The 25,790-nt window shown below is 42.2% G+C and overlaps 1 protein-coding gene across 2 annotated transcripts; it reads left to right on the top strand.

Moving 5' to 3' along the window:
• The first annotated feature begins 1,380 nt into the window (after positions 1 to 1,380).
• LOC147440734 (serine carboxypeptidase 1-like) lies at positions 1,381 to 11,843 on the top strand. Of its 2 annotated transcripts, none has more exons than XM_086482571.1 (14): positions 1,381 to 1,652; positions 2,724 to 2,869; positions 3,456 to 3,532; positions 6,423 to 6,545; positions 6,866 to 6,968; positions 8,000 to 8,037; positions 8,520 to 8,621; positions 8,732 to 8,812; positions 9,322 to 9,561; positions 9,665 to 9,730; positions 10,117 to 10,235; positions 10,742 to 10,855; positions 11,240 to 11,285; positions 11,460 to 11,843. In XM_086482571.1, exons 1-14 carry the CDS (start codon positions 1,390 to 1,392, stop codon positions 11,541 to 11,543), a joined length of 1,602 nt encoding a protein of 533 aa, XP_086338697.1. In that variant the 5' UTR covers positions 1,381 to 1,389; the 3' UTR covers positions 11,544 to 11,843. The 2 variants fall into 2 exon arrangements, with proteins under 2 accessions (XP_086338697.1, XP_086338698.1); XM_086482572.1 differs by lacking the exon at positions 1,381 to 1,652 and adding an exon at positions 1,925 to 2,174.
• The last annotated feature ends 13,947 nt before the right edge of the window (positions 11,844 to 25,790 follow it).

Genomic DNA, 25,790 nt, shown 5'->3' with positions numbered 1-25,790 from the left:
ATGCCAACAGGATACTCTGAACAATTCACAGAACGAACATGTAATGGACAAGTGGATAACTTCCAGTAGTGCAATTTGATATTCAAACGTTGCATAACCCAATCCACTTTCCAAGAATGAGTTACATTCCATCCAATTGGATAACCCAAATGCCTAGTAATCACGTTTGGAGAAACAATCTCAGCTGGCCACAATAGACTGTGCCAATCACAAGAACGAAGAGACAGAAGATTCGATTTGCAAAAGTTGACTTTAAGCCCAGCCGCAAAGCCAAAAAGTTCTAAGGCTTCCATAACCACTTCGACATCATCCTTCTATTTACGAGGCATAAACAAGGAATCATCTATGTAAGCCAAAGGTACGACCTGAAGGTAACCGCAAACCATGAAGACGCTCAACAGAGGTCAAGTGATCAAGATACATCAATAACGGGTGAGTGGCTATAGCATACAACAGAGTAGTAAGGGGGCAACCCTGCCTGATCGAACAACCAAGAGGCCAAGAGTTTGTTAGTTCGCCTTCCAAGATCCCCGAAGATGTGCTACATGCATACAAGAAATAAACCACATTGGCGAATTTAGGACTAAATCCTAAGCACCTCATTATGGCAGCAATGAAATCCCACTGTACAGTGTCAAAGGCCTTTTCAATATCAACTTGCATAACCAACACGTCCTGATGAGTGATACTCCATTCCAATCATAACACTAGCCAAATTGTCCATAATCTGGCGACGTGGAATGAAACCATATTGAGCTTGATGGAGTCCTTTAAAAAGATGATCCTTAATGCAGTGCACCAACATCTTAGCCAATATCTTGTAAATCACCGGCATTAAAGTAGTCGAGCGCCAGTGAGAGAATCGCTCGCAAAGCGCTTGCTTAGGCAGCAATTTAAGTAAACCTTCTTTCCAAGATAGTGGCAAATCCTGTTACTGCCATGTTGCATTCATCATGAAAAGCAATAGAAGTTCAAGAGCTTCCCAAAAGGAGAGGAAGAATTCCCCATCCCAACCGGGAGACCGCCAACGACCCAAAGCAAACAACGCACTATGCAATTCCGAGGCAGTGAATGGGTCCTCAAGGCAACATGCATCCTCGGATGAACAAAGGAAAGCATCAATTGACGTGCATGGCAAGCAACCGAGGATGCTGAGAAGGAGCAACGAACACCTGTCGATAATGCAAAACCATGGCAATAGCAAGTTCTTGCTTTGAAGAAGTCCAAACACCTAAGGGAAAGCATAACCCGCTTAATTGCTTGCGAGACTCTTTGTATGATGCAAATGCTTAAAAAATTGCTCTCACTTTTTTTTGGGTAAAAATCTCACGCCACACACACACACACACACGTTGAGCCTACCAAGTAGCGCCCACACAGCAGTGCGCGATGGCTTTAAATCCAATGAGCTACTCGGCAGCTAGTGTGGCTTACACAGAGAGAGAGAGAGGGAGAGGGAGAAGAGAGAGGGGCGGGCCGCGTAGTAGTGTTGTGATTGTATCTGTGCGCGCCCGTGCGCTTGTGGCCCTCATGGTATTGGGCATTGCTGCTCTTCTCTCTCTTTTCTTCTTGGTCGATGCCGCTCCAGATGAAGCTCTGGTCACGTCACTTCCCGGGTTCTCGGGCACCTTCCCCTCGCAGCATTACGCTGGGTAAGCCATTTGAATGAACTGATTTTGCATCATGTTGAGCTAGTTGATCCTGTGGGAAGAGTTTGTTCAACTTTTCTTCACCCAGCTTCTCAACCAGAAAGGCATGCTAACTAGCTCAGCATTGAGATCTCATAGCATAGAGCTACTCTGTGTCTGCAGCATTCCAACCGTCCATTGATTTCTACATGTCAATTTTTCTGATATTGAGGTGCGGTATTCTCGTTATGGAGACTGCTTTTGCCAAGATGAAGGAGGCTTTGCAGAATTTTCAGGCACAACATCAGAAGGTGGCAAACAAGCATCGACGCGAATTGCAGTTAAAGGAAGATGATTGGGTGCTTCTTAGGTTTGAGAAGGCACGTTTTAGAAAGAAGAATGTTAAGGAGAAGTTTTTTCCAAAGCTAGAGAATCTATGGAGCGTTGCAAATATATTGAGGGCCTCCCGTGCATCATCGAATGGCATGGCAGAAGAGTCTATGGTCCAAATACAACAGAAATTCCGAGGATGATCCAGATACACATGTGCGCTCTTTACGCTCTCTTAGCTGAAGATCCTTCTCGTGTCCATCAAGAGGCGGTTTTGAATCTACTTTGTATGGTTAAGCAGCCAACTGGTTGGCTGAATACCCAGCCACTAGTTTCCCTTTTAAGCTCGCGACTCATATTGCTTTTTGCATTTAGTTTTGTGCTGATAGTCTAGGACATTGCAGGTGATGAAAAGGCAACACACTTTTTACAGTAGAGTTGCTGTCTTCCCCAAAACTGATTTGTATGATGCTTAGGATATCTATGGGTTTTTTTAACTGATTCCGGCTTTTGAAAATCGGCTAATAAAAGATAATTTTGCCAAGGCCATTATGCATAGATTTTGGACATGTATTGCCCTCAATGCATCATGGAAGTAAGATTCCATGTTATTTAAATTCTTTGAGACAAGCAAAGACGCCGCTATTGGTTCAGCGAAGCACACTTATGAAGCTGGTTCTGTATGAAGAAAAATTAAAGGTTTTGTTTGTAGCCACGGTCTTAACAAAATGATTGCATGCTCAAAGTTCTTCTTCGTGATTACAGGTACGTCGCCATTGATGAAGGGCTTGGACGCAATCTCTATTACTACTTTGTCACATCATCCAACAGCCCTGCAACTGATCCGCTCGTTTTATGGATGAATGGGGGGCCTGGGTGCTCAAGTTTTGATGGCTTTATCTATGAGCATGGTAAGTTTCAAATCATCATTCTTTGCCATCTGTATCTAAAATAATAAGGAGGCCATGTGGAATTTTCAGCATCCTGTTTTCTTTTATGTTGCACCCAAAACTTGATACGTACTAGCTCTTAAAGTGGCAAGAATTCTCTCATTTGTTCATGAACTGGTTGTGGATCTTGCTTTACAGATTCTACTTTTTTATTCTCGGAGCTGCAGATTTGGCAGATATATGTGTATGTATGTGTGCACATGCACACACGCACTCACACACACTCACATTACTTTGAGTAGTCAAAGCATTTCCATGAGTAATCAAAGAGTATGCATATGTGTATGTACGTATGTATATATTCTTTACTGCTTGGAGACTAATGTTACTGATCCAACAAGTCATTAAGCATATTCAGATAGGATATGCAAGCGAGAAGCACTTAACTTGCAAGGCTCCTTGACAATAATTAGAGCAATCTCATTCAAAATAACCTATAGAGCTTTTAAATTGCATAAATATTTTTTATTTCAGGGTATATGGGTCGTGTATTCCTTTGAATGCTTGTGTGAGAGTTAAGCTCACTGTTTTACTTGTTGTTTTCAAGGACCATTTTCTTTCGAGATGAATAGCACCTCTGGGGGACTTCCAATTCTTACAGTCAATCCTTACTCTTGGACAAAGGTTTTTCAATCTTGGTCAGATATCAATACTTGTGCTTTGGTTATTCTTTTGAAGTCCATGTGTGCACTTTGGCCTTTTGTACAAGTGCTTCTGTATCTAATATGCAGTAAATTGTTATTGATGATAGCTACATGTATGGGAATAAAGGGGTTAATTGGACCCCTTGAATGTGAAAAGCATGGTTTTTTTTTTCAAAAGTGAAACTTGGAAGTTTTGTAGTTTTAATCTGTTATTTTTGTTTTCAAGCTTAATTCTCTTGAGGTAGAATAGCCATGGGGAGCAATGTTCTTGGTAATCGTAACCTTCAACATACCTGCTTTGTTTCAAACTCCGCATTTCTTAGGAAAGAAATCTTCTTTATGTTGTGTTTGCCCCTGTAGGCAGATCTATAGAGGTGGATCTCACGAGGTTGTCCTCTTTTGCAAGATGGCTCATTCTCATTATGCAGTTCTTTGTATTGATGTATGCTCATGTGTGTGTGTGGTGTGGGTGTGTGGGAGCATATATTTTTACCTTGTTCTACACCCGCTATTGGGCACTGACGACGTGGTGTGGGTGTCCGGGTGCATATATTAGTACCTAGTTCTACACCCACCATTGGGTAGTGATGATGTAGGCGGGGATGTCATAGTATTTAGTCAATACTATGCATGATGGAGCTGATGGTTCTATTGTCTTGTGGAGGACTACCACGAGTCTATACTTCGCACTTTCCTTGAAAGGTGAATCTGGGCTTATCCTGGATTCATCTAGGTAGATTCCCATTACTTCTTCGGTGCTAGAGTTTACAGGCTTAGGTTTTGATCTCGTTTTGATGTTAGATAGAAGATCCCAATTGTTGCAAACCCCTATACAGGAATGTGATTCAATGACGACAAATGATACACAATTACCTTCGTGCCTGAAGACCTTGAGGTTGACTCTCATATCATTTTGGATTTTCCATTGCAGTGCTAGTGCGATTCTCCTGAGGTGAGCTTAGAGCAGCACTTGGATTCACAAACCTGGCTTGCAGCTATGGAGCCTCTTTTATCCCGGGGCCCAGAGAGGGTGGAGATTGTGATTAAAGACTTGACTTTCGGTTAGGTAGGTTACAAGCTTGATAGGACTGCATAGTATCATGTGACGCGTCCTGACAGCTAGGACAGGGAACGGGAATGCGGTTTAGAGGGGAATCTTGTTTCCACAAGAGGTTTTAAACAAGGGGATGGTGCTGGGACGTGGGAAACGGGATGATAGTGGGGAAAGATGGGCATACCCTATTACTAAGTAGGACTTGTTATGCCATATCACTAGTCACGGTCTAGCTAAAGACTGGCCATAATCCGCAAAATACATGAGATAAGGCTGTAGGATAGACCTCATGAGGACTGGCCTGCCAGTGAAGCACAGAGCAGCAAATCTGCCGCAAGTTGCAAAGGGTGGTAATGGAAAAAAGCTCCTTGTCAGTAGCAGCCGATTAGGAGAGAATTTGGGAAATGATGATCAGCAATGAGAAAACATGAGCAGCGGGGATCAGATCTAGTTAACCCGCACATTGGATGCACTGGCCCCTAACTAGATGTCCCTTGTGGTATTTCTTGAATGTTGATCTTCACAGTTACAGCAGCCATTATGAGTCTAGCTCCAACCGGATGCCTAGTAGAGATAATAAATTTGTTTCTCAAGGATGGTTCTTGAGTGTCCAAGAATCATGTACATGTTGCAGGTCCTTATACGTTTCTTCGTTGAAGACGCGGGCTGGTGAGTACCATGATTCTTTCATGGACTTTCAAGCCAACAACTCAGATGAAGGTTTTCTTCTCTGCAAACAACTCCCATGATCATGGTAGGTTTGGCAATAGACTGAGAGAGAGCTCTCTTTCAGAAAAGACAACCAATTGCCATCACCTTGTAACTTCATGGGGAGGAACTCGACACTCTTATCACGGTTGGGATGATCAATTTCTGTAGAAGGAAGCTTGTCAAATTGCTTTTGCAGATGAATCAATGTTTTGATATGAGCCATTTCATAACCCATCCCATAATTCTATTGATGTCTGCTTCAAATTGAGTTGTGTAAGCACCTTGGTTGATGAGGGATCGATAAAGATGGCTTATGCCTCTTGATCCTTATTAAGATGTACACTTTGCCATGGAGTCGGTTCTATTCGTTCGTCTTCTTTAGAATGCTTCATTGCAGTTGGATTTTGACGCCTGAACCCTTTTCCCAATGTCACACAAGGCCAGCATTTACAAGCCTTCATTGTTCAATATGGTTTGGATTATGCTTTTCTAACCTGTGAAATACTCCTCACCTACAAGCGTTTCCAACTTGTCAATTGTCCATAAGGTTCCCTGAGCTGCAGCATTATTTGATGAAGCAGCCATTATCAAGGATATTGAAGGAGAACTATCAATGTCACACAAGGCCAGCATTTACAAGCCTTCATTGTTCAATATGGTTTGGATTATGCTTTTCTAACCTGTGAAATACTCCTCACCTACAAGCGTTTCCAACTTGTCAATTGTCCATAAGGTTCCCTGAACTGCAGCATTATTTGATGAAGCAGCCATTATCAAGGATATTGAAGGAGAACTATCAGATAGAGAGATAGAGAAATCAAGCTCGGATTCCAGCGCTGCATCAATAATCCCATTCTCTAATTGTGTATGATAGAGCTACATAGTCTAGAGAAAAAAGAAGGCTCGACCAAGATCCAAGATCATCAAAGCAGACATGGTGAAAGTTAGGGTTTAACCTCCAGCACTTATGTTCATAGTAAACCACTAGACATGTGATAGTTGTGCATTACAAGCTTTTGGAGTGGACCGAGCAAAGGTCTTTAACAGAAAGAGATCTTTATGGCATATCCTCATATTTCACACGCAGTTTGTGATTTTCCACCAGGTTGCAAGCATCATTTACCTCGAATCACCAGCAGGCGTTGGATTTTCTTATCAAAATGTCACCACAGACTATTCGACAGATGACTTAAAAACAGCCAAAGATGTTCATTCTTTCTTATTAAAGGTAAAGCATGTAGGGATCTGTAGGTCTACATGTGCCTGCTTTTCCTGATTGTCAGTCATCTTTTATTTGTGTTTTGTCTCGTCTCTTTTCTTGCAAATCTTTATGTAATGCCATCGTTTTGTTTTGTTTTTTTTTTCTTTGGGTTTTAGTCCTTTTCAAAACTTCTTTTTGATGAGCACTTTCTGAATAGGTGGGTCCTCTGTATCTTCTATTTCATTTTTGTCTTGGTTGGATTGTTATCTAAAAGTTAGTTTAAGACTTGCCTTCTTCTTTAGCTAATAGGTGGTTTAGAAGTTGATTTTGTCTTTTTGCGTGTGCAGTGGTTCGAGGAGTATCCTGAATACCAGTCAAATTCCTTTTACGTATCAGGGGAGTCTTATGCTGGTGTTTATGTCCCAACTGTTACTCAAGAAATTGTTGCGGGTATTCTTTTATCTCATTCTTATATGTGTTGGTTGATTATAATGTAGTGAATCTATTGTTGTCATTGCCTGTGCACACACATGGGTGTTTGTGTGTTTGTCTGTCCGTCTTTGAAGATGCACTTCACATGAAGCGGTATGCAGTCTTTGAATAGGAAGCTGGCGACAGAATACCGCAGGGCACCAGGATAGACAATCTTGTCTACCAATGGCAGCTAAGTGCACGCAACTGTGATCATTGTCTGCCAGGCTCTGGAAGCCTGTGTCAGCCGTACAGGCCAGAGCTCCACCACCTGAACACCATACCGTGTGGGCATATCATCAATACCTATAGGTTATAGGAAAAGCCAGAGATCGGCCATGCTTCCTTTGGGACTAGTAAAAAATCCTGCTCCAAGGTTTGGCTCACAAGGCTAGAAGCCACCATATACATGTCCTGTGCCTGAGTGTCACAAAGATGTACACAGTCTCTTGTCAAAGTCGTGGTATATGCTACAGACACAAGGCTTGTCTTTATGCCATAGCCAAAAGTTTTGGATAGTCACCTTGTCTCATGAACCTCTAGGTTTTGGGATGGAGTGGCAGGTTCTCTTTTTGGACAAAAATTATCCTTTTATAAGTTAATCAAACGGCTCAAACGCTAGGATGTTGAAAAACTCTCCTTAGCTGCAACAACAAGCTCAAAGGGCTATATCATACAACGGGATGTTGGAAAAGCCTCAATGGAAGCCTGAACTGTCAATGGATGCCTGACCTGTCACTAGGATGTTGGAAAAGCCTCAATGGAAGCACAATGGCGCTAGGATAATGGTTCAATTTTTGTGACACTTTATGATGAGAGATTTCACCGTCGGGTGTCCCTAATTTTGGCCTGATGGGCCATGGTGGCCTTTAAGAGATGTTAATTTATCTTTCTTATTTTTAAAAAATTAAATTAAGTGTATGGAAGCCAACACTCCAGCAAGGGGACTGCTAAACTAGCATTAATCCCTGTACTTGATACTCAAGCAAAGCTTCTTTTTTTTTTAATAGGGATACAAAATGGAACGACTCCGATTATTAATTTGAAGGTAGTCCACTTGAACCGATGAACATTACCACAAAAAGATTTGGAATTTACCATGATAAATTACGTTTTAAACCTGCAACAAAAAATTGATCACATATGGAAGGTTGGTTTTTCATTACTAACTAGAGGGCTGCATTGACCTAGGATCGTTGAATGTGGTTGCATGCAGCCTCACCAGCTTGCTCTATTTTCAAGTTCAGATTGACAGTTTTAGTTGTAAAATTGTGCCTGATGTTGCGTGCAGAAGGTGAAAGGTTTTTGATGAGGTGTTGTGCATATGGTAGTCAAGATTCAAGTGTTTGTCTGTAAACTCCTAGCTTTAGATATTGAGCTTTGTAGTTGTCATATAAACCTGCAAAAGATAAAATGTTTTTGATGAGGTTTCTGTACAAATGGTAGTCAAGATTCAAGCATTTGTCTGTGAGCTCCTAGCTTCAGCAAGGTATTGAGCTTCTGTTATTTGTTCCTCGTTATGCATTTCAGGGTTATTTAGTTGGTAATGGAGTAACAGATGAGGTCTTCGATGGTGATGCATTGGTACCATTTGCACATGGGATGGGCCTCATTTCCGATCAGTTGTTTGAGGTGAGTACATGTTAAAACTGTTCTAAACACTTCCCTCACTCAGTTGGTCCAGTTAATACTGGTGTTCTTAAATTTAACTCTAAGAGTGCACACTTTCTCTTTTGCAACAGGAGCTTGAGAGAGACTGCAATTCAAGCTATTGGAATGCCACAAATTCGGCTTGTGTCGCTAAAATAGGAGAACTAAATGAAGTATTTCTTGTTTCCCAGCTCATCATACGACATTACCTTTTGTGAACATGTGTGTGCTTGGTGTGACTTTTTGTTCGACATGGGGTTTTGGGCAATGTTCTCCACGTCTTATGGATGGACCCCTGCACCTGAACCGTCCAATCCCATATGGACGTCTGAACTAGTATGTAAGGTGTCTGGTCAGTTTGACCAATGACTGACCAACTGATAATCAAATTTGGGTCCTTTAGGCCACTATTGTCACATGGCCCGTGGGCTAAGGCCCAGGGTTTAACGGCGTAAGGACCAAAGTTCAAGCCTCATGTGCTGCAAAGATGCCATTTAGGTCTTTCAACTTTGGCATCCTAGGCTCTTTTCTGGACTCTCTTTCTATCTTTTTCTTTCATTGTTACTCGTCTTACTAGCTTGGGCTTCGTCCATTTCACATGTACTAACATCGGGCTGTACTAGCATTAAACGCTTGGACATGTCAGCGTTTGCAATTCATTGGTGCTTCCATTTGTGGACAGGACATTTCAGCTTTGAATATATATAACATTCTTGAGCCATGCTACCATGATGTATCAATTCAAGATGGGATTATCAAAGCTCATGGGCTACCTGAGAGTTTTGGGAGTTTGGGAGAGACAAATCGTACGCTTCCCACCAGAAGAAGAATGTTTGGACGGGCTTGGCCGCTCATGGCACCTGTCCGGGCTGGAAAAATCCCTTCTTGGTCTGCACTTGGGCTGCTTGCTGTGCCTTGTTTGGTTAGTTTTCTCAGCCTTTCTGTCTCATGCTTAAGTTGAAATTTTCATAACTACTGTGAGGGACAAAGATATTGAGGTGAGATGTCTTACATTTTTTTGGCAGGATTTTAGTATTGCAAACCGATGGTTGAATGATCCGGCGGTTCGAGAAGCAATACATGCTCAGCCAGTGAGTGAGCTTTCTCTTCATGCTATACTCCTTATCTTCTATGATCTTGCATTTGGTAGCACTAGAATCATCAACTTGGCAGTGTGTGTAGAGGATCAGTGAACTTTGGCATGGAAAGAAGTGTAAGTTTTCTATCTAATTTGGTGAAGACCACTAAGTAAGTCAAGCAGATCAAAGTGCACCTGGAGGCTTTTACATACTTATGTGTGTGTGGCAAGGAGGGGAGTTTGTATTGGTACCTATTTCTGCACCCATAATTGGGCTCGGAGATCTAGTGAATACTCTACATGAGGGGGCTCATGGTCATTTTATGATTACTAGATTCATCTTGGTATATACAACTAGCTTTATCCTCTTGCTCTGAGGCTCTCGATTAATGGGCGTAGGTGAGTGTCATTGGGACGTGGGTCGTCTGCGCTGATCTATCTTATGATCACAATGCTGGAAGTATGGTGCCCTACCACAGGGGTCTTCTCAATGGGGGTTACCGAGCCTTGATATACAGGTAACTAATGTGCTTTGTTTATATAACTCCCCAAGCCTCCAAGGTCATTGTTAAAGTACAGTTGAATTCCTAGTAAATATAGGGTAGAGGAGTCATAAAAGAGAATTTAATTGAAAAATAGTACTTTTTGGCGGGGATTGTGCAAATCTAGTCATTTTTGCAATGTGTAAATTGCTTTGGGTTTGTCATGAAAAAGTGAATAAAACTATACCAACATTGATTTTTCAAAAAAATTACCTTGACTTTTTATTTGACAAGATTCACTTCTTGACCCGTTTTTAGCATGTCACAAAAGGGCAATAAGCAAGATTCCAAAATTTTCTCTCATAATTGGCACCTTTACCCTATGTTTTTCTTTGGGCAATGAAAGAGAACATAAAAAGTGGGAAAGTAGCACTTTTATGTGTGTGTGTGTGTGTGTGTGAGAGAGAGAGAGAGAGAGAGAGAGAGAGAGAGAGAGAGAGAGAGAGATGCTAAAAATGGGCAGTATTTGGCATGTCCTTCAGTGGTGACCATGACATGTGTGTGCCTTTCACTGGCTCCCAAGCTTGGACCCGTAGTATGGGCTATGAAGTTGTCAAGGATTGGCATCCATGGCTTACCGATGGTCAGGTTGCTGGGTATGGTGGATAAGTTTGAAAATAGTTGCTTTGGCTTGGTTCTTGTTTTTTTTTTCTGTTTGTTTGGTGAAAAAGGTGGGCTTGTACCCAATGGCCCTCATATTGGTAGTGGGGATGTCTTTTTCTTTTGTCATTTTGATGCATGGTGGGGCCGATGGCTATACAGTATGGACGTGCATCTGTAAATATTTGTGTGTACACGTGCGTGCCCGTGTTTTTTAGTCTGTTTCCCTTTTTTTTTGGGAAGGGGATGTGCTGGTTTTCTTTCAAATCAAGGGAAGATTTTGCAGTTTTAGCTGGTGTAAAGCGCACTAAAGGTTGCTTTTGTATTGGGCATGGTGACCATAATATTAAAACTTAAGTTGATGTTTTAATTTTGAACAGATATGCAATCATGTATGGGAGGAACTTGACTTTTATCACTATCAAGGTAAGTGATTACTCTACTAATCCTAGGAATGATTAGATATATTCCCCCCCCCCCCCCCCCCCCCCCCCTTCCCCGGGCGCCCCCTGGTGCATGCACTTGGGGCTCAACCACCATCAAACAACAACAATAACACATACAATCATTCTACCGTTTGTGATTTCTTCTATTATGCAGGGATCGGGACACACCGTTCCAGAATACAAGCCTCAAGAAGCCCTTACCTTTTTGGAAAAGTGGTTGTCTGGTGACACCTTATGATTGCAACCCTATGGTTAACTTTGCAGCAATAATTTTCTGATTAAATTTTTTCGAAACATGTAATGATCTTAATCATAATTCACCACAGTACAATATATGGCATTAAAAACATGTCTTCAACTCCTTCCATTGTGCAATTGAGCACCCTTACTATAGAACACGTCATTGATGGAGATAGTATTCCCATAAGCTGCACCGCTCTTATATTGCAAACAATAAAATTTTTGTGAACATTTTGTATCCATGCTAAGACGAATGTAATCTAGGCTAATTAATGCTCAAAACATGGATTGCTATTAAGGAATTGTCGGTCAGTGCAACAAAGTTTTTTATGCATGAGTTGATTGTTAGGAGCATTAAGAGCATGTGAAAATTTGTAAGAACATTTCATTATCTAACTACAATGGGTACTTGTGCGGACGCAAAAGTGTCGATTGTCCTAACTTCTTGTCTCAAAAGATGATCTCCTTTCGCTAGAAGGATTGGTCAGGCTTGAGGTGTAGCTGGTGCTCATGGCTCGTTTACTACAGAGCAAGCAATTCAGTTTGAAACTCATGCACAACTTTGTAAACTTAGGCTCTCCTCCTTCCCTACCATGGAGGATTTTTTGCATACCCTTATTCCTCTTCCTCTTTCTAATCAGTTCCTATGGTTCAAAAAAATAAAAGTAGAAATTAGGTTCTTCGATCTAGACACCTTTTCCAAATTGCATTGATCCATTCCCTTTTCTATGGGCCCCTCTATGTTCTCCCTGACCTCATGATTGCCTCACTTTACTTGCTAGTTTTATATGGGGTGCTAAAAGGCTCCTAGTATGCCAATACGGTTGTCACACTAGTAGTTTGACCTTCCAACATATGTTGCTCAAAAAGTTAATTAAATAGCAAGTCTACCTCACCGTGATGTACGTCTTCTAACTTCTAAACAAATCTCTTGTTTGCCATCAAGGTCTATGAATGAAAGAGATTCCATGTTGTATTTACTTGATGTAACAAAATAGAGCCACCATTGTCTTAGGAATGTGAAGAGAAAGGGAAAAGTCATAGGAGCAATGTAGGTTTTTTATACTATTTTCTTGTATATTTTACCGGTTTTACTTCCCTTTCCCATACAGTGCATAGGATCATTCTCAATTGACCTCAAAGATCAATTCTATGATTCTTGTATTCAAGTCTCAAATGTCCCCCCCAACATCAAGTCCCCTCCCCTCCTTCCACAAAGGGTTAGCTTAAATAGTAGCCATTTTGCCTATCCGAGGATTGCACCAATGTTGAAATCATCTAATAGGTATAGTAAACTTCCTCAAATCCATGCTCACATAGGCTAGAGTCTTTTCTATATTGCTGTAGGGACTCCCCGACTGAGAGATCTATGGATGCTTTGAAGCAAGATGATGAGGGTGAATGTGTATGGTTGTCATAGGATGTGAAATAACAATAGTGGCAATTGAGGTGGAGGTGGGGTTGGGGGTGGAGATAGAGGTGGGGTGGAGGTGGTAAAACTTGAAAGGGTTTTGGTAAAATACCATGATACGTGCAATGGTGATAGTAACAATGGATGTGACTATGAGGGACGGGGTGGGTGTGTTGGAAGTGGGATTAGGCACAAAGGAAGGCGATGCTGGTGGGGGCAAGGGTGAAAACTAAGAAGCTAGAAACATTATGTACCTCAACAACAAGGCTTCTTGGAGGTGGTTTTCTCACTCTACTATAGAGAATAGAGGGTCTTTGATAACTTGAATTTTGTCACCGTCTCAAAGCATTTGATGGAGACACAAAAGATTGTGTTACACAATCAAGATCATCTAGGGTGGGTCGAGTGAGGAGTGTGGTGCTTGAGGAGACCTAAAAGTTTTCTATTGCTTTTTTTCCTTCAGGTTAAGTTACTAACCCTTGCGCTTTTCTCCTCTCTTTCCCTTCTTTCCCCCTATTTTTGGTAGTGCAGCTATGTGTGTGTACACACACACACACACACACACACACACACACACACACACACACACACACACACACACACACACACACACACACACACACACACACACACACAGAGAGAGAGAGAGAGAGAGAGAGAGAGAGAGAGAGAGAGAGAGAGAGAGAGAATGTAGACTTGAAAAAACAATTCACCTCCTACTTGCATTGAGAATGCATCCTTTTTTAAAGACACACCAGAGGGCCCACAGGGGGAGGTGCTTATCCCTTCCAAATATTAGCCATGTTACATGGTCGCACAAGAGCCGTGTACCATCGGGCAAGAGCCACGTGTAGGCATCACCATGGCCACCTAATTGATGCACCACGTGTTAGGAACGACGGAGAGAACTTGTAGCAACCAGCTAGGAACTTTCTCCTCAACCCACCACAAGGGGAGGATGCACTCGAATGTCCAAGGGCAACAACCCTAGCAACGTGAACACCAGGTGCGCACAAGGTGTCCCTCTAGAGTGTGACCCAACGGGGGATTTGAACCCACAACCCATAGGTTGAGAGGCCAAAGCCTTAACATTAGACCAACCCTTTGGGGACGAGATTGCATCCTTTTATGCAAGGCTCTTGGGACTTTCCACATCACTGCTTCATCCTCAATCTCTTTGACCTCACCGTTACTATATCCACATTGGCACAAGTTCCCATGCTCACAACTACTCGACTCTTTAGCATCCCCATCAAAGATTACATCTTTGCACTCTCCTCATCTCTTTACTCCTCATTTGATCAACCGGAATAGATGCCTTAGGTTCCTTTAGTGATAGACCAAACCTCTTTTGTCCCTTTACACCAATCCAAACATTTGACATGGTGAGTACAACACTCTCCAAATATTTGGGGTACACAACATAGCTAGATTGTGGCCATTTGGAGCATCTCTCCTCTTCTTTTGCTACTTCAAATAGTCATCTGCAACCCTGGAACTTGTGTCTTCTATCTTGATCCGGGGACTTTGCACTTCCCCCTTGACTCATAACTGTGGTTTTTCTTTGACAACCTATATTTTAGGCTTCCTCTCTTTGAATACTAACATGAACATGCATCTAAATGACATGCACGGGTGGTCTTACTATGTGCAACACATCAAAGGTGCAATAGAAAAGGGTGAATCAGTGTTGATCTTGTTTGCAACCATTCGAGACCAGGTAGTCAATGGATCTCGAATCTGTCACGACAAATCTCCTCAAAATCGACCTCCTACTGTGTATCGCCCACCAAACGGGCACAAGAACAATTTGCAAGTGCAAAGTATGCAAGCAGGGAGTCTGCCCGAAGGGGAAAGCTAGTGCTAGAGAGAGAACATGAGATCACTGGCAAATGGAGAGAGAGAGAGAGAGAGAGAGAGAGAGAGAGAGAGAGAGAGAGAGAGAGAGAGAGAGAGAGAGAGTATGGCCCAAACTTTGGAAGCTCTTCTCACACTGATATGCATAAATACAAGGGGGAGGCCTCCCTACATAGGGAAGGCATAGAAATACCCGACTCATCCTAAAAAAAACTCACAACCCTAATGTATGCCAGAACTAGTAAAAAGTCCAAAGTCATTGAAGTGATACACTCCTCACAATTTTAAAGGGAAAGTATAAAACGCAAGAGACTCTAACCCTAAGAAACCCTAGAAACAAGGGTCTCGCCTCACGCCAACCTACTAGGTGAGCACCACTGTCGTAGAGTGCACTATCGAGATATGTAGACTCAGGTATGTTCGGACACAGCCAAAAAATAGCCCTTGGGACAAGAATCCAAAACTTTAACAACCCCTCTCAGCTCCTGGATCGGAAACAAGTCCAAGGGAGTTGGCATGGGAGGATAATTTCACTTGTGGAAGAGGTTTCGTGAAGATATTAGTAGAATTGTTAGACTTTGGAACATACTCTAGTCAAATAGAGCCATCCTTGGACTTCTCACAAACATAATGGTATCGTATCTCTATATGCTTGGTCTAGTCATGAAAAATTGGGTTCCTTGCAATGGCTATACAACTCTGGTTATCGGAGTAGATCATGGTTGTCTGTTGTGGCAAGTTAATCTTCCTCTCTAACCACACTTACTCGCAAGTAGTACCACAAACAACTCTATACTCCACCTTTGTGGATGATAAGACAACTCTAGGCTATTTCTTACTGCTCCATGAAACTGCTCCTGAGCCAAAGAAAAGATGTAAGATGTAGTCGATCGTTGTCTATCTGGATCTCCACCCTTATCTGAATCATTCCATCTTCAAAGAATGATCTTGGAGTACAAACCTCTAGCCACATAGTGAATGCCTAATGACTTGGTTGCCTTTAAATACCAAAGAGTCCAAAGAGCCTGCTCCATATGTGACTTGGTGGGTTTCTACATGAAAAAGCTGAGAAGTCGCACCGAGAGACTGACAACAAATGGGGTGTTCATTGTTTACATAAATAAGAGAACTAGCCAGCTTTTGATACTTTGTAGCATCTACTACATGTGAGGGTTCATGCTGTGACAAGTTGTGATTGAGATGAGATAGGTTTACACTCGGTAATACCAAAAGCTTCCAACGACTCTTGGAAATAGCGCTGCTAAGAGAGAAAGATGTCCCCCATGTCTGCCATACCTCCAATCCAAAAATTAATGAAGCAACCTAAGATCTGTTATCTCAAACGTCTTAGCCAAGGCCTACATAGTACTACAGTCTTCAAGCCATAGAGAGACTTCCACAACCTAAAAATCATGTCACTGAAATCTGGATCCAAGAGCCCTAGAGGTTTCTCCACATACAATTCCTCCTCTGAGTCACCATTGAGAAAAGCCAAGACGACATTCATCTAAAAAATGGGACATGCAAAAATGACAACAAAGGAAAAAAATATCTGAATGGTCACCATACTTGTAGTCAATGCAAAGGTGTTGTCATAGTCCACACGATTTCTCTAAGCGAAGCCCTTGGCAACGAGTGGTGCCTTGTGCTTATCCAAAGAACCATCAAATTTGTACTTGGTCTTGTAGACACATTTAAAACCAAGCACCTTTCGCTTGGCAGGCCGCAGAACCAAGTCCCAAGTGTTATTCTTCTTGATTGAAAGATCTTGATTGAATCAAGATCTTTCTACATGGCCAACTTCCACTTTGTTTGTGAAAGTGCCTCCTCAACTAATAGAGGGTCTTTGTCCTTGATCACTTTAGGCATCAAAGCATAGTTCACATGTAATAAAAGTCCCATTTGCCTCACTAATTCAAAGTCACTGACAATGCCGCATCATACCAACATCATGCCAATATGGTGGAAAATATAAATCAATTACATCTCGCAAGGTGTCCGCAAGGGGAGCTACTGGTACATTTAGCTCTAGCTCTACACAATGTTGAGCACCATTGTCACCTGCAACTTATGGAATGGGTGCAATCTCCTCCATAGCATGAGGGATAGGAATACGGGAAGAGGGTTCATCGACCTGAAGAGGAACATCTTCGTCGAGATCTCCAAGTATCGGAAAATCAAAGGTTGTTGCGGAAGACTTGGAAGTGGAAGCCCCCTTTGAAGGAATATGCTCTTGAAGACCACACCATGACTGAGTACAACGTCCTTCTTCAATGGATCATAGTCTATAGAGTCAATATCCCTCAAAAAAACTAATGTAGCCGACAAAGAACATTCTTTTGGACTTGGGTTAAACTTTCCCCTTTGCTCCTTTGGTACATGGACGTATGCATCACTCCCAAATATCCGAAAGTGAGAGACATCACAATTTCTACCTAAATCCTCAAGTGGAGTTTTCCCTGAAAACGAATATGGTTTATAGTGTGAATTACCGTCTCGCAACCACCTCCGCCCATAAAGACTTTGGAAATTCTTGATGCTCAAGCATAGTCTGCACCATCTCAAACACTATCCTATTCTTCCGCTCAACAAATCCATTCTCTAAGATAGAGCTGGTATTTGCAAGTCTTCGCTTGATGCCATGGTCCACACAAAGCTGAATGAATGCTTTGTATTGCCCTTCTTCTCCACAAGAGCACGCCAATTCTTGAAAAGATAAAATTCCTTTGACTTGTGCTGTAGAAAATATACCCAAGTAAAGCGGCTCCAATCATCCACCAACAAGGGCACTACCTAAAGAAGGATTCTGCATAGGTCCACAAAGGTCGGTGTGAGCCAACTCCAAACCTGTAGTAGCTCCACATGTAGAGTGCTTCTTAATAGCCTCTCTATGTTGCTTCTTCACACAAATGCAAGTAACACATTTTCCATGCTTACTCCCAACATATTGTAAGCCTTCAGTCATCTGTTCATGAAAAGCACCACGAAGAGCATTAATTTTCAAATGGACAACCCTGTAATGCGATAGATCACCTATGGGAGTGGCAGACACTAAAGGGATTTTGTAGAGACCATTATCCATTGTGGCCCCTCTAACCTCCTTGTCAAAATCTTAATCCCAAATGGACACCACATCCTTTGTGAAATCACCTCCATGCCTAGCTTGCACACCTCGTGCACAAACATAAGATGAAAGCACAACTTCAAAGTATAAAGAACCTTGGAGGTATGCATAGTTGTTGTTGGGCAGATACACTGCTCGCAGTTGCTAGCAAAGCGAGAACTAGGCCAACAAACAAGATGTCAACCAAGGATTGAGCTTGACGCGTAGGCACATGGAAACAAATAGATGGGTGTCAATCACCTACTTGACCTTCTAAAGACCATCACTACCAAAAAAAATCAACTCAAAGCACACTATGTATGCACAACCACTACCTTACCTACGATGGCTACGCTCTCCAAAACATGACCTACTGTTGTCGAATCATCAAGAAACTCAAGGAGTAGCCTCTAACACCTAGAGGAAGCTACCCTAAAGTCTCTAAACCAAATTACTACCTGGAAACACTTGGTGCAAAAATGCGTATGAAGATAGGTAAAAAATTACAGGTCACCGATTCTCAATGTGTTTAGGCGTAAAGTGTAGTTCGACTCGCCGTGAACACAATGATATATAGAAATCACCAAACAGATGCACGATTAGAGAGAAAACTCACTTCAAAGATCATGAGAGAGCTCTTCGCAAAGAGACGGGAATCGTGCAAGCTTGGTGTTGAAGCGTAGCTCTCGCCGTTGCTAACACGATGGTGTAGTCACCTTTGCAATATAGCTTCCGTAGTGCACATAGAGAATAGAACAAGACCTCACTCACTCTCACACAAAACACACAGTCACGGCATGCTTAGTTGAGCTCAAAAGATTATTAATTCAAAAGTTTCCCTTAGAGTTATAAAAATTGGCTTTTACACCTCAGCCTTGGAGGTTTTAACTTATCAAAATTACCTCCTACTTTCTACTATGGGTTCAGCTAATCCGCATGTTTAGTATATTATAATCTGGAAACTTAATTGAGTCTCAAAAAATAATTCCCATGGAGTCAGTCAAAGTAAATTATACAAAAATGGGCTTTCTAGTGTTTAGCCGTCAACACTCCCCTCCTCCATGTCCATGTCGTCCAAAGGGTCTTTGTCTTTGTTGGGTCTTCAAGCAGATCCCTTGCTCAATGGAAGCCTGGTAGCTTCAACAACTTTAGATATGACTCATATCTTATGTTGCTGATGCTTACCGTTGGGCCAAAAATCTTGTTGTCGTAAGTGAAGTATCTTGTGTAGAATGCTTCTTCAAAAGCATACATGTGGTAGCTTGGCAAAAAAATTAGTCTTAGATAGAACAAATGTAACACCTCCAGGGATGGCTGCTTTGACAGATCGTAGATCATTTTGGTGACGGTGTCGCCCGTTGACAATAGACTTGAGTCTATGGCTTTCGATGATGTGAACACTTCGAGGCAAGCTAGGAGGGTCTTGCAAATTTTTCTAATCATCACACACGTCAAGTCAGGGGAGCCAATGAAAATGTTAATGGTGCCCTTTAGGGTTTTTGCCATATAAGAGATACTTCTTCTCTCTCCCTCCTTGGGTGGTGGCATTGATGGGTAATTTAGCCAGGTAGGATGCTGATTCAAAAGCCTCACATGGTTTGCCCAGGAGCGTACTCAAGGTACTGGACAAAACAAAGGTTCATCCCTTATGTTTTTGGGGGCTTCCACCATGTACTTCAGAAATGTAGGGTATTTGAGAAGCCACCCTTTTCTCCATTTTGGTTGGGAGTCCACGATCTTCTTTGTAGCTTCTGGGTCTTTGACATCCCCAGTGGCTTTGTTCCTTGAGCTTCAATTCTTTTCTTTATTGTTTGTGAGGACTTCGTACTTTAGGAGAGGGTAGGGGAGTGATGGCTGCATCCACTCTTACCTAAGCACAACTGAGGCCAGCCCTTGGACTCCAACTGAGTCGATCATCCGCTTTTCCCACTCCAAGGCTGCCTTATGGTATTCTATTGTGGCATGTTCAATCACAGTTTGGAGGCGTGTCTCCTCCTCCGTCATTAAGGTTTGTTCCTTCTCTTCTTGCATGTGTACCTGCTCCTCTGGGTGTTGTGGATCTTCTACACCTTTGGGGACTTCAACGGGCTCATTTTGTGCATTGATGCCCAGGTCACTAGGCCCTGGCTCCGTCTCTTGTGACCTTGCTTCCTCTACTTCTTGCTGCAACTTTAGTAGTTGTTGTCGTGTAAGCTCATCTCTTCTTGTAGCCTCTTCTGCTTGTAGCTCTTGCATAATCTCTAGTTGCTTCTTTAGCTCATCATTCTCATTCTGGAGTTCCTAATGTTGAGCTTTCAATCTTTCTTCGGTTGCTAAAGATCCTTTTGCCATGTGCACTCTTTGTCCTTGCTCTAGCTTTAGTTCTTTTTGGAGTGCTACAATTTGTGCTTCCAAGGGCTTGCACAACCTGGTTATCTTCTCCCACGCTTGCTCTTGCAGCCCTTGGGGTTGCTCTAAGCCTTTGGATGGTGAGTTCTTGGAGCGCTAAATTGTCCTTTAGCTCTACTACCTCATACTTGGCCGCTTCTAGTTTGTCTTCTATCTTGTCTTTCTCATCATGCAGACTCTTTATCTCTCTTGAGACCTCTACCATCTACAGTGTAAGGGTGTCTCTTTCTCTCTCAGTATTTCTCATTGTTTTAGTGAGAGAATCAAGCTCTTGCTCTGCCACCTCAACTCTTTGACTTGTTACCTAGAGAGTTCTTGTGAGGTTGTCATGTTCTTCTTGCATATTCCCCTCCCTTGTTTGGAGCATGTTGTTTTCCTCTGCTAGTGTGAGAGATCCCATTCTAATTCTTTGTATTATCCGATGAGCACCTCTCATATCTTCTTCATTAGCTGCTACCATGTTTCTTGCCGATGGTTTGGGGAGTGGGCCTGATAGTGGAACCTGGTGTCCCATACTTAGCAAGACACCTACTAGAGGAGGTCTCCAAGGGCTGGCCAAAGGTCTCCATTGTGCACGGGTGAAGGCTGTACCGATCCTAGTACTCCAGGTTGTGGTGACTACATTTTTGGTGGTCTTCTCTGTGTATCTTGGTCCCTGAGCTTTTCTTCATGTAACATTTAATGGCCTAATAACTTGTGTGTAACGGAAATTAGCATGAACATAGTGGCCATTTCATTAGAATAGATTCTTAATGAGAATTACAAGAGTGCTTGGGTGGAGAGAGCAACAAAAAGCATAACACCTAGTTAGATAGCATCAACAATACTTTCAAAAGAGAGAGAAATTAATCTATTGACAACATTTGAGGACTGGATTTGCATGGAGCCAGTCCCCCCTCCAAAAGGCTTTGTATTATGATTTCTCCCATCAAGAGAGACATTGTACAATACAATTCTTTGTGTTCCTTCAAGAATAGCTAGTGCAATGAAGATGAAAGCTTCATGCACTAAGCAAAACACTTAGCAAACACAACTTTAATTATCCCCGTTCTCAGACCCAAGACCTCACACACCTTCGAAGATGGTGAGAGCTAGCAGGGTATGAGAGTAGATTGAGAGGAAGAAGGAGTATCTTACGAGAAAGATGTACATCTCCTCACATAATCACTCATATTAGCATAGCTTTAGCTTAGTAATTAGCTTGGTAGAGGAGATGAGTAGGCATTGAAGCTTGGCTCTTGGTTGGATTTGCATCCACAAGCCAAGAGTGTGTCGATGTAGGCTTCTATCTCACAAGCTTGGAGTAGGTGATGAGCTATCCATTAAAGCTTGGGAAGAGATAGTCTTCTCTTTCTTCACACATGAGATTGTGTGAGTGTGTGTGTGTGATAATGCCTTACAAAAAACAGCCCCCTCTCTCTCTTGGGCGAGCCCCCTTGCTATTTGCTCTTGCAGGCTCCCTATTGGACAATGCCAAGCTCAGCCAATGGCTATTAAGCAACATAAGTGATAGCCTTCTGACATGTGTCCCCCTTTCCCCTTTTGTGAGAGCTTAATTTATTAAACTTAATTGATTTAAGTGAATTAAATCCCCATTGGACCTTTCCCCATTCTGACCAATAGGAATTAAGTAGCCCATTGGGCTGCTCAATTTCTATTGGACCCCTTCTCAGGCTGTCCAATAATCATCCAGGAGACTTGATTTTCATTGGTTCTTTTTATTAAGTGTTTTAAAATCAATTAGGCTAAATCTACTCTAGCCTAATTCTCATTGGTCCACTTCAAGGGTCATCCAATAGGAATTGAGCACATTTTGGGAGCAACTAGCTTAGGCATCTGACATGTGTCCTTCATTCCCTTTGTGTAAAGGGGGATTGTGTGTGTGTGTGTGGCTTCCTCTCTCATCCCCTAGCTTTAGGGCTCACCCCCTCATGTGTAGGGATGTGTGTTGACTTTGGAGAGCACACAAACCACCCAATTCATCCTAAGCTTTAACCCTTTGGACACAACTTTTGAATTTTGGAACCTTAGCATTTTGGAAGTCTTAATGGGCTGAACCTTAGGGTCTTTTTAGCCCATTGTTGCACATGGCTCTTTTGCAGATGCCCCCCCCTTTGGATCCCTATTTTCCCTCCTTTGGATCCCTACTGTGGCCGGTCTGCTAGCTTAACCAATATTCTAGCTTTTTCTCCCCTGGCACTTCCCCATATTAAATGATCAGTTTAACATGAGAAAATCATTTAGGAGAATTAGATATTGATTATTATGACATTACCTCTCTCTTGAAATCATAGTCGTCCTCGACTATGGTGTAGAGAAGATAAATCCATGGATATGCTCTCCCATGGTGAATTAGGGATTGGCAAGGGTTGAAGCAATCCAAGTTGCTTCCCTCTATCAAATTTTGTCTTTTGGCAAACCACACATTTAGAAACATACTCTTGTATGTTCACTTTCATGGTAGGCCAATAGAAATATGTTTCAATTCCCTTTAAGGTAGACTGAATCCCTCTATGCCCCGCATACGGTGGAGCATGAGATTCATACATTACTTTCTCACGTAGTGAGTTAGTAACGCATAGTCTATTGCCATAGAGAAGATAACCATCTTGTAAAGTAAATGGTTCTTCTTTCTTCCCTAATGCAAGGGCTGAAATCACATCTCTAAAATCGGGATCAATAGCATACTCATCTATCATTGAAGATAGATCATTGTGAGTTGCTATGGAAACCGCGTTCACTCTCGGTCGTCTTGAGAGTGCATCAGCCACTTGATTATGCTTTTTAGCAATGTGAGCAATATGAAAATGAAATTGCGAAAGGAAATTTGCCCACCTCATTTGTTTGTCAGAGAGCTTGGTCTACGTCATGAAGTACTTAAGACTTTGGTGATCAGTTCGTAGAATGAAAGGAGTCCCCAATAAATAGTGCTTCCATGAGTCTAAGGCATGTAGAACTTCAAGGAGTTCCTTTTCATATATGCCTAGAGCTTGCTCAACAGGGTCGAGCCTTTGACTCTCATAGCCTATGGCATGCCCTTCTTGGAGCAAAACAACTCCAAGGCAATCACCACAAGCATCACATTGGACCTCAAATGGTTTTGAGAGATCCGGTAGTGTAAGCACAGGTTGAGAGATAAGCTTTTCGAAAGCATTGTTCTCCTTAGCAGACCATGTATACCTAACGCTTTTCTTTGTTAGGTCATATAATGGTCCCGCAATTTGTGAGAACTTTTCTATGAAGCATCTATAGTATGCACACATACCTATAAAGCTTCTTAGTTCATGAAGATTCCTTGGTTTAGGCCATCCTTTTATTACCTCTAACTTTGATGGATCCATTTGGATGCCATCTTGAGAGATAATGTGACCTAAATACTGAATCTCTTGCAAGAAAAATTCACTTTTCTTTCGATTAACATAAAGTTTATTCTCTCTCAAAACTTGAAATATTACCTGGAGGTGTTGCTTGTGTTCGTCTAATGAATTAGAGTAGATGATAATATCATCAAAGAACACTCCAGTGAAGGTTCGATGAGGCCTGAACAGCTTCTCCATCAAGCGGTTGAATGTTGCTGGTGCATTGGTCAAGCCAAAAGGCATGACAACGTATTCATAAAGACCAAATGTGGTGCGAAATGCGGTCTTTACAATGTCTTGATCAACTATCCTTATTTGATGATAGCCACTTTTTAGGTCAATCCTACTGAAGTAGGTCGATCCTTGTAGCTTATCAAATAGGTCTTCTACCCGTGGAACGGGAAACCTATTCTTGATAGTGATCCTATTTAGTGCTCTATAGTCGACACACATACGATATGTGCCGTCTTTCTTTTGCACTAATAGCGCAGGTGAGCAAAATGGAGATGAGCTAGGCCTAACCATGCCCTTCTCAACTAACTCATGCACTTGCCGCATAATCTCCTCTTGTTGAGCTTGTGAAACTCTATAAGGAGGTTTGTTAGGCGGTGAACTTCCTGGAAGAAGTTCAATTGCATGGTCATCATTACCTCGTTTAGGAGGTAGCTCACAAGGGATGTCGTCAATGAAAACATCTTGAAACCCCTTGAGAAAATTGGATAACTCTAATTCCTTTTGGTTGCTTTTATTTTCTTTTGCTAAAGCATTAGGTTCATTTTGAGAATCTTTAACAAAAATCATGTACACGGAAATAGAGCTCTTTATTGACTTGTTGAAAGCTGGTGTATGTACAATGGGAATAGTGTTACCCATTTCCTTAGCATCTATATACATGTCTTTTTCCCTGAACTTAAAGGAGATTCTCCTTTCAGGAAATTTAACATCGGCAGCCAGGCGGTCAAACCATGGTGCCCCTAGGATTACATCCTCATGCTTGAGAGGAGAGATAAAGAAGTCCTCTTTGTCCACATAGACTTGGACATGAAGCCTCAATTTCCTGATTAAGGGAGTGACTGAAGCTTCTTGCCCCTTGAAGGCACTGTCTGCCGGTAGGATATCTCCCATCTCGTAGGATTGTATGCCTAGCTTGGTAGCCAACTCTATAGATATAAAATTGTGAGTAGAACCAGGGTCAAAGAGAATAAAAGCATCATGTTCTCTTACCTTTCCCCAAGCATGGCATAGAGGAGATCCTTTGTGATGAGTTTGGTGAGTCTCCTCCTCTTGGATTTCAACCAAGGAAGCTCTAGGAGGATCTTGGCGGTTGTTCTTTTGGGGACAAGCGCGGTACGCATGCCCTTGTTCGCCGCACTTGAAACACCGGTTATCCTTGCGATAACGCTCAAGCTCTTCAAGATAGAGTTTTTTCTTACCTTTGTAAACTCCCTTCTCTTTAGCTTTGTTGGAGTTGCCCTTATGAGACTTTTGGACATTGTCCTTCCCCTTAGGCTCATTGGAACCCTTGTTTTCCGTGGGCTTATTATTTCTTTTAGCCCCCGTTGGAAATTGATTCGTGAGGCCACCATAGTATGGTGTATTACCGCCAATATGGTACGTGGCCTTTGGGAGTTGACATACTCTGCCATTTCTTCGGTTAAGCCCGCACAAAATTGTTGCTTTTGTTCTCCAAAATCCAACTTTTTAAAGACAGTGGCTTTGAGTTGTAGGTCCCAAAACTTGTCTACATATTTGTGGATGGATTCATTGGGAGAGAGATTTAAGCTTCGCCATTCGGTGAGTACTTTGTCTTTGGCATCGGTGGCCAAAAACTGCTTCATAATGGAAGCTCTTAAAGCTTTCCATGTTCGTGGAGCTTCACCATTGGCTCGTAGGCTAGACCACCATTGTCTGGCGGACTTTTGAAAGTGCATAGCTACATGGCGTAGCTTAGAGGACTCCGTGAAGCCCTCATCTCCAAACGCCGCATCGAATTGTTGGATAAAGGCCAAGACTTTGTCCGTAGCACCAAAGGTGCCATCATAGGTAAGGAAAGAGATGCTCTTCCCTCCCTCTTTGAATTTCTTCAGCTTGGACGACCTCTTCCATGCGGCATAGGATTTCCTATGG

The sequence above is a fragment of the Adiantum capillus-veneris genome, chromosome 15, assembly GCF_014529385.1.
Source record: "Adiantum capillus-veneris isolate H3 chromosome 15, ASM1452938v2, whole genome shotgun sequence".
In the NCBI taxonomy this organism is placed as follows: domain Eukaryota; kingdom Viridiplantae; phylum Streptophyta; class Polypodiopsida; order Polypodiales; family Pteridaceae; genus Adiantum; species Adiantum capillus-veneris.
This window is presented reverse-complemented; position numbering and strand designations above follow the sequence as displayed.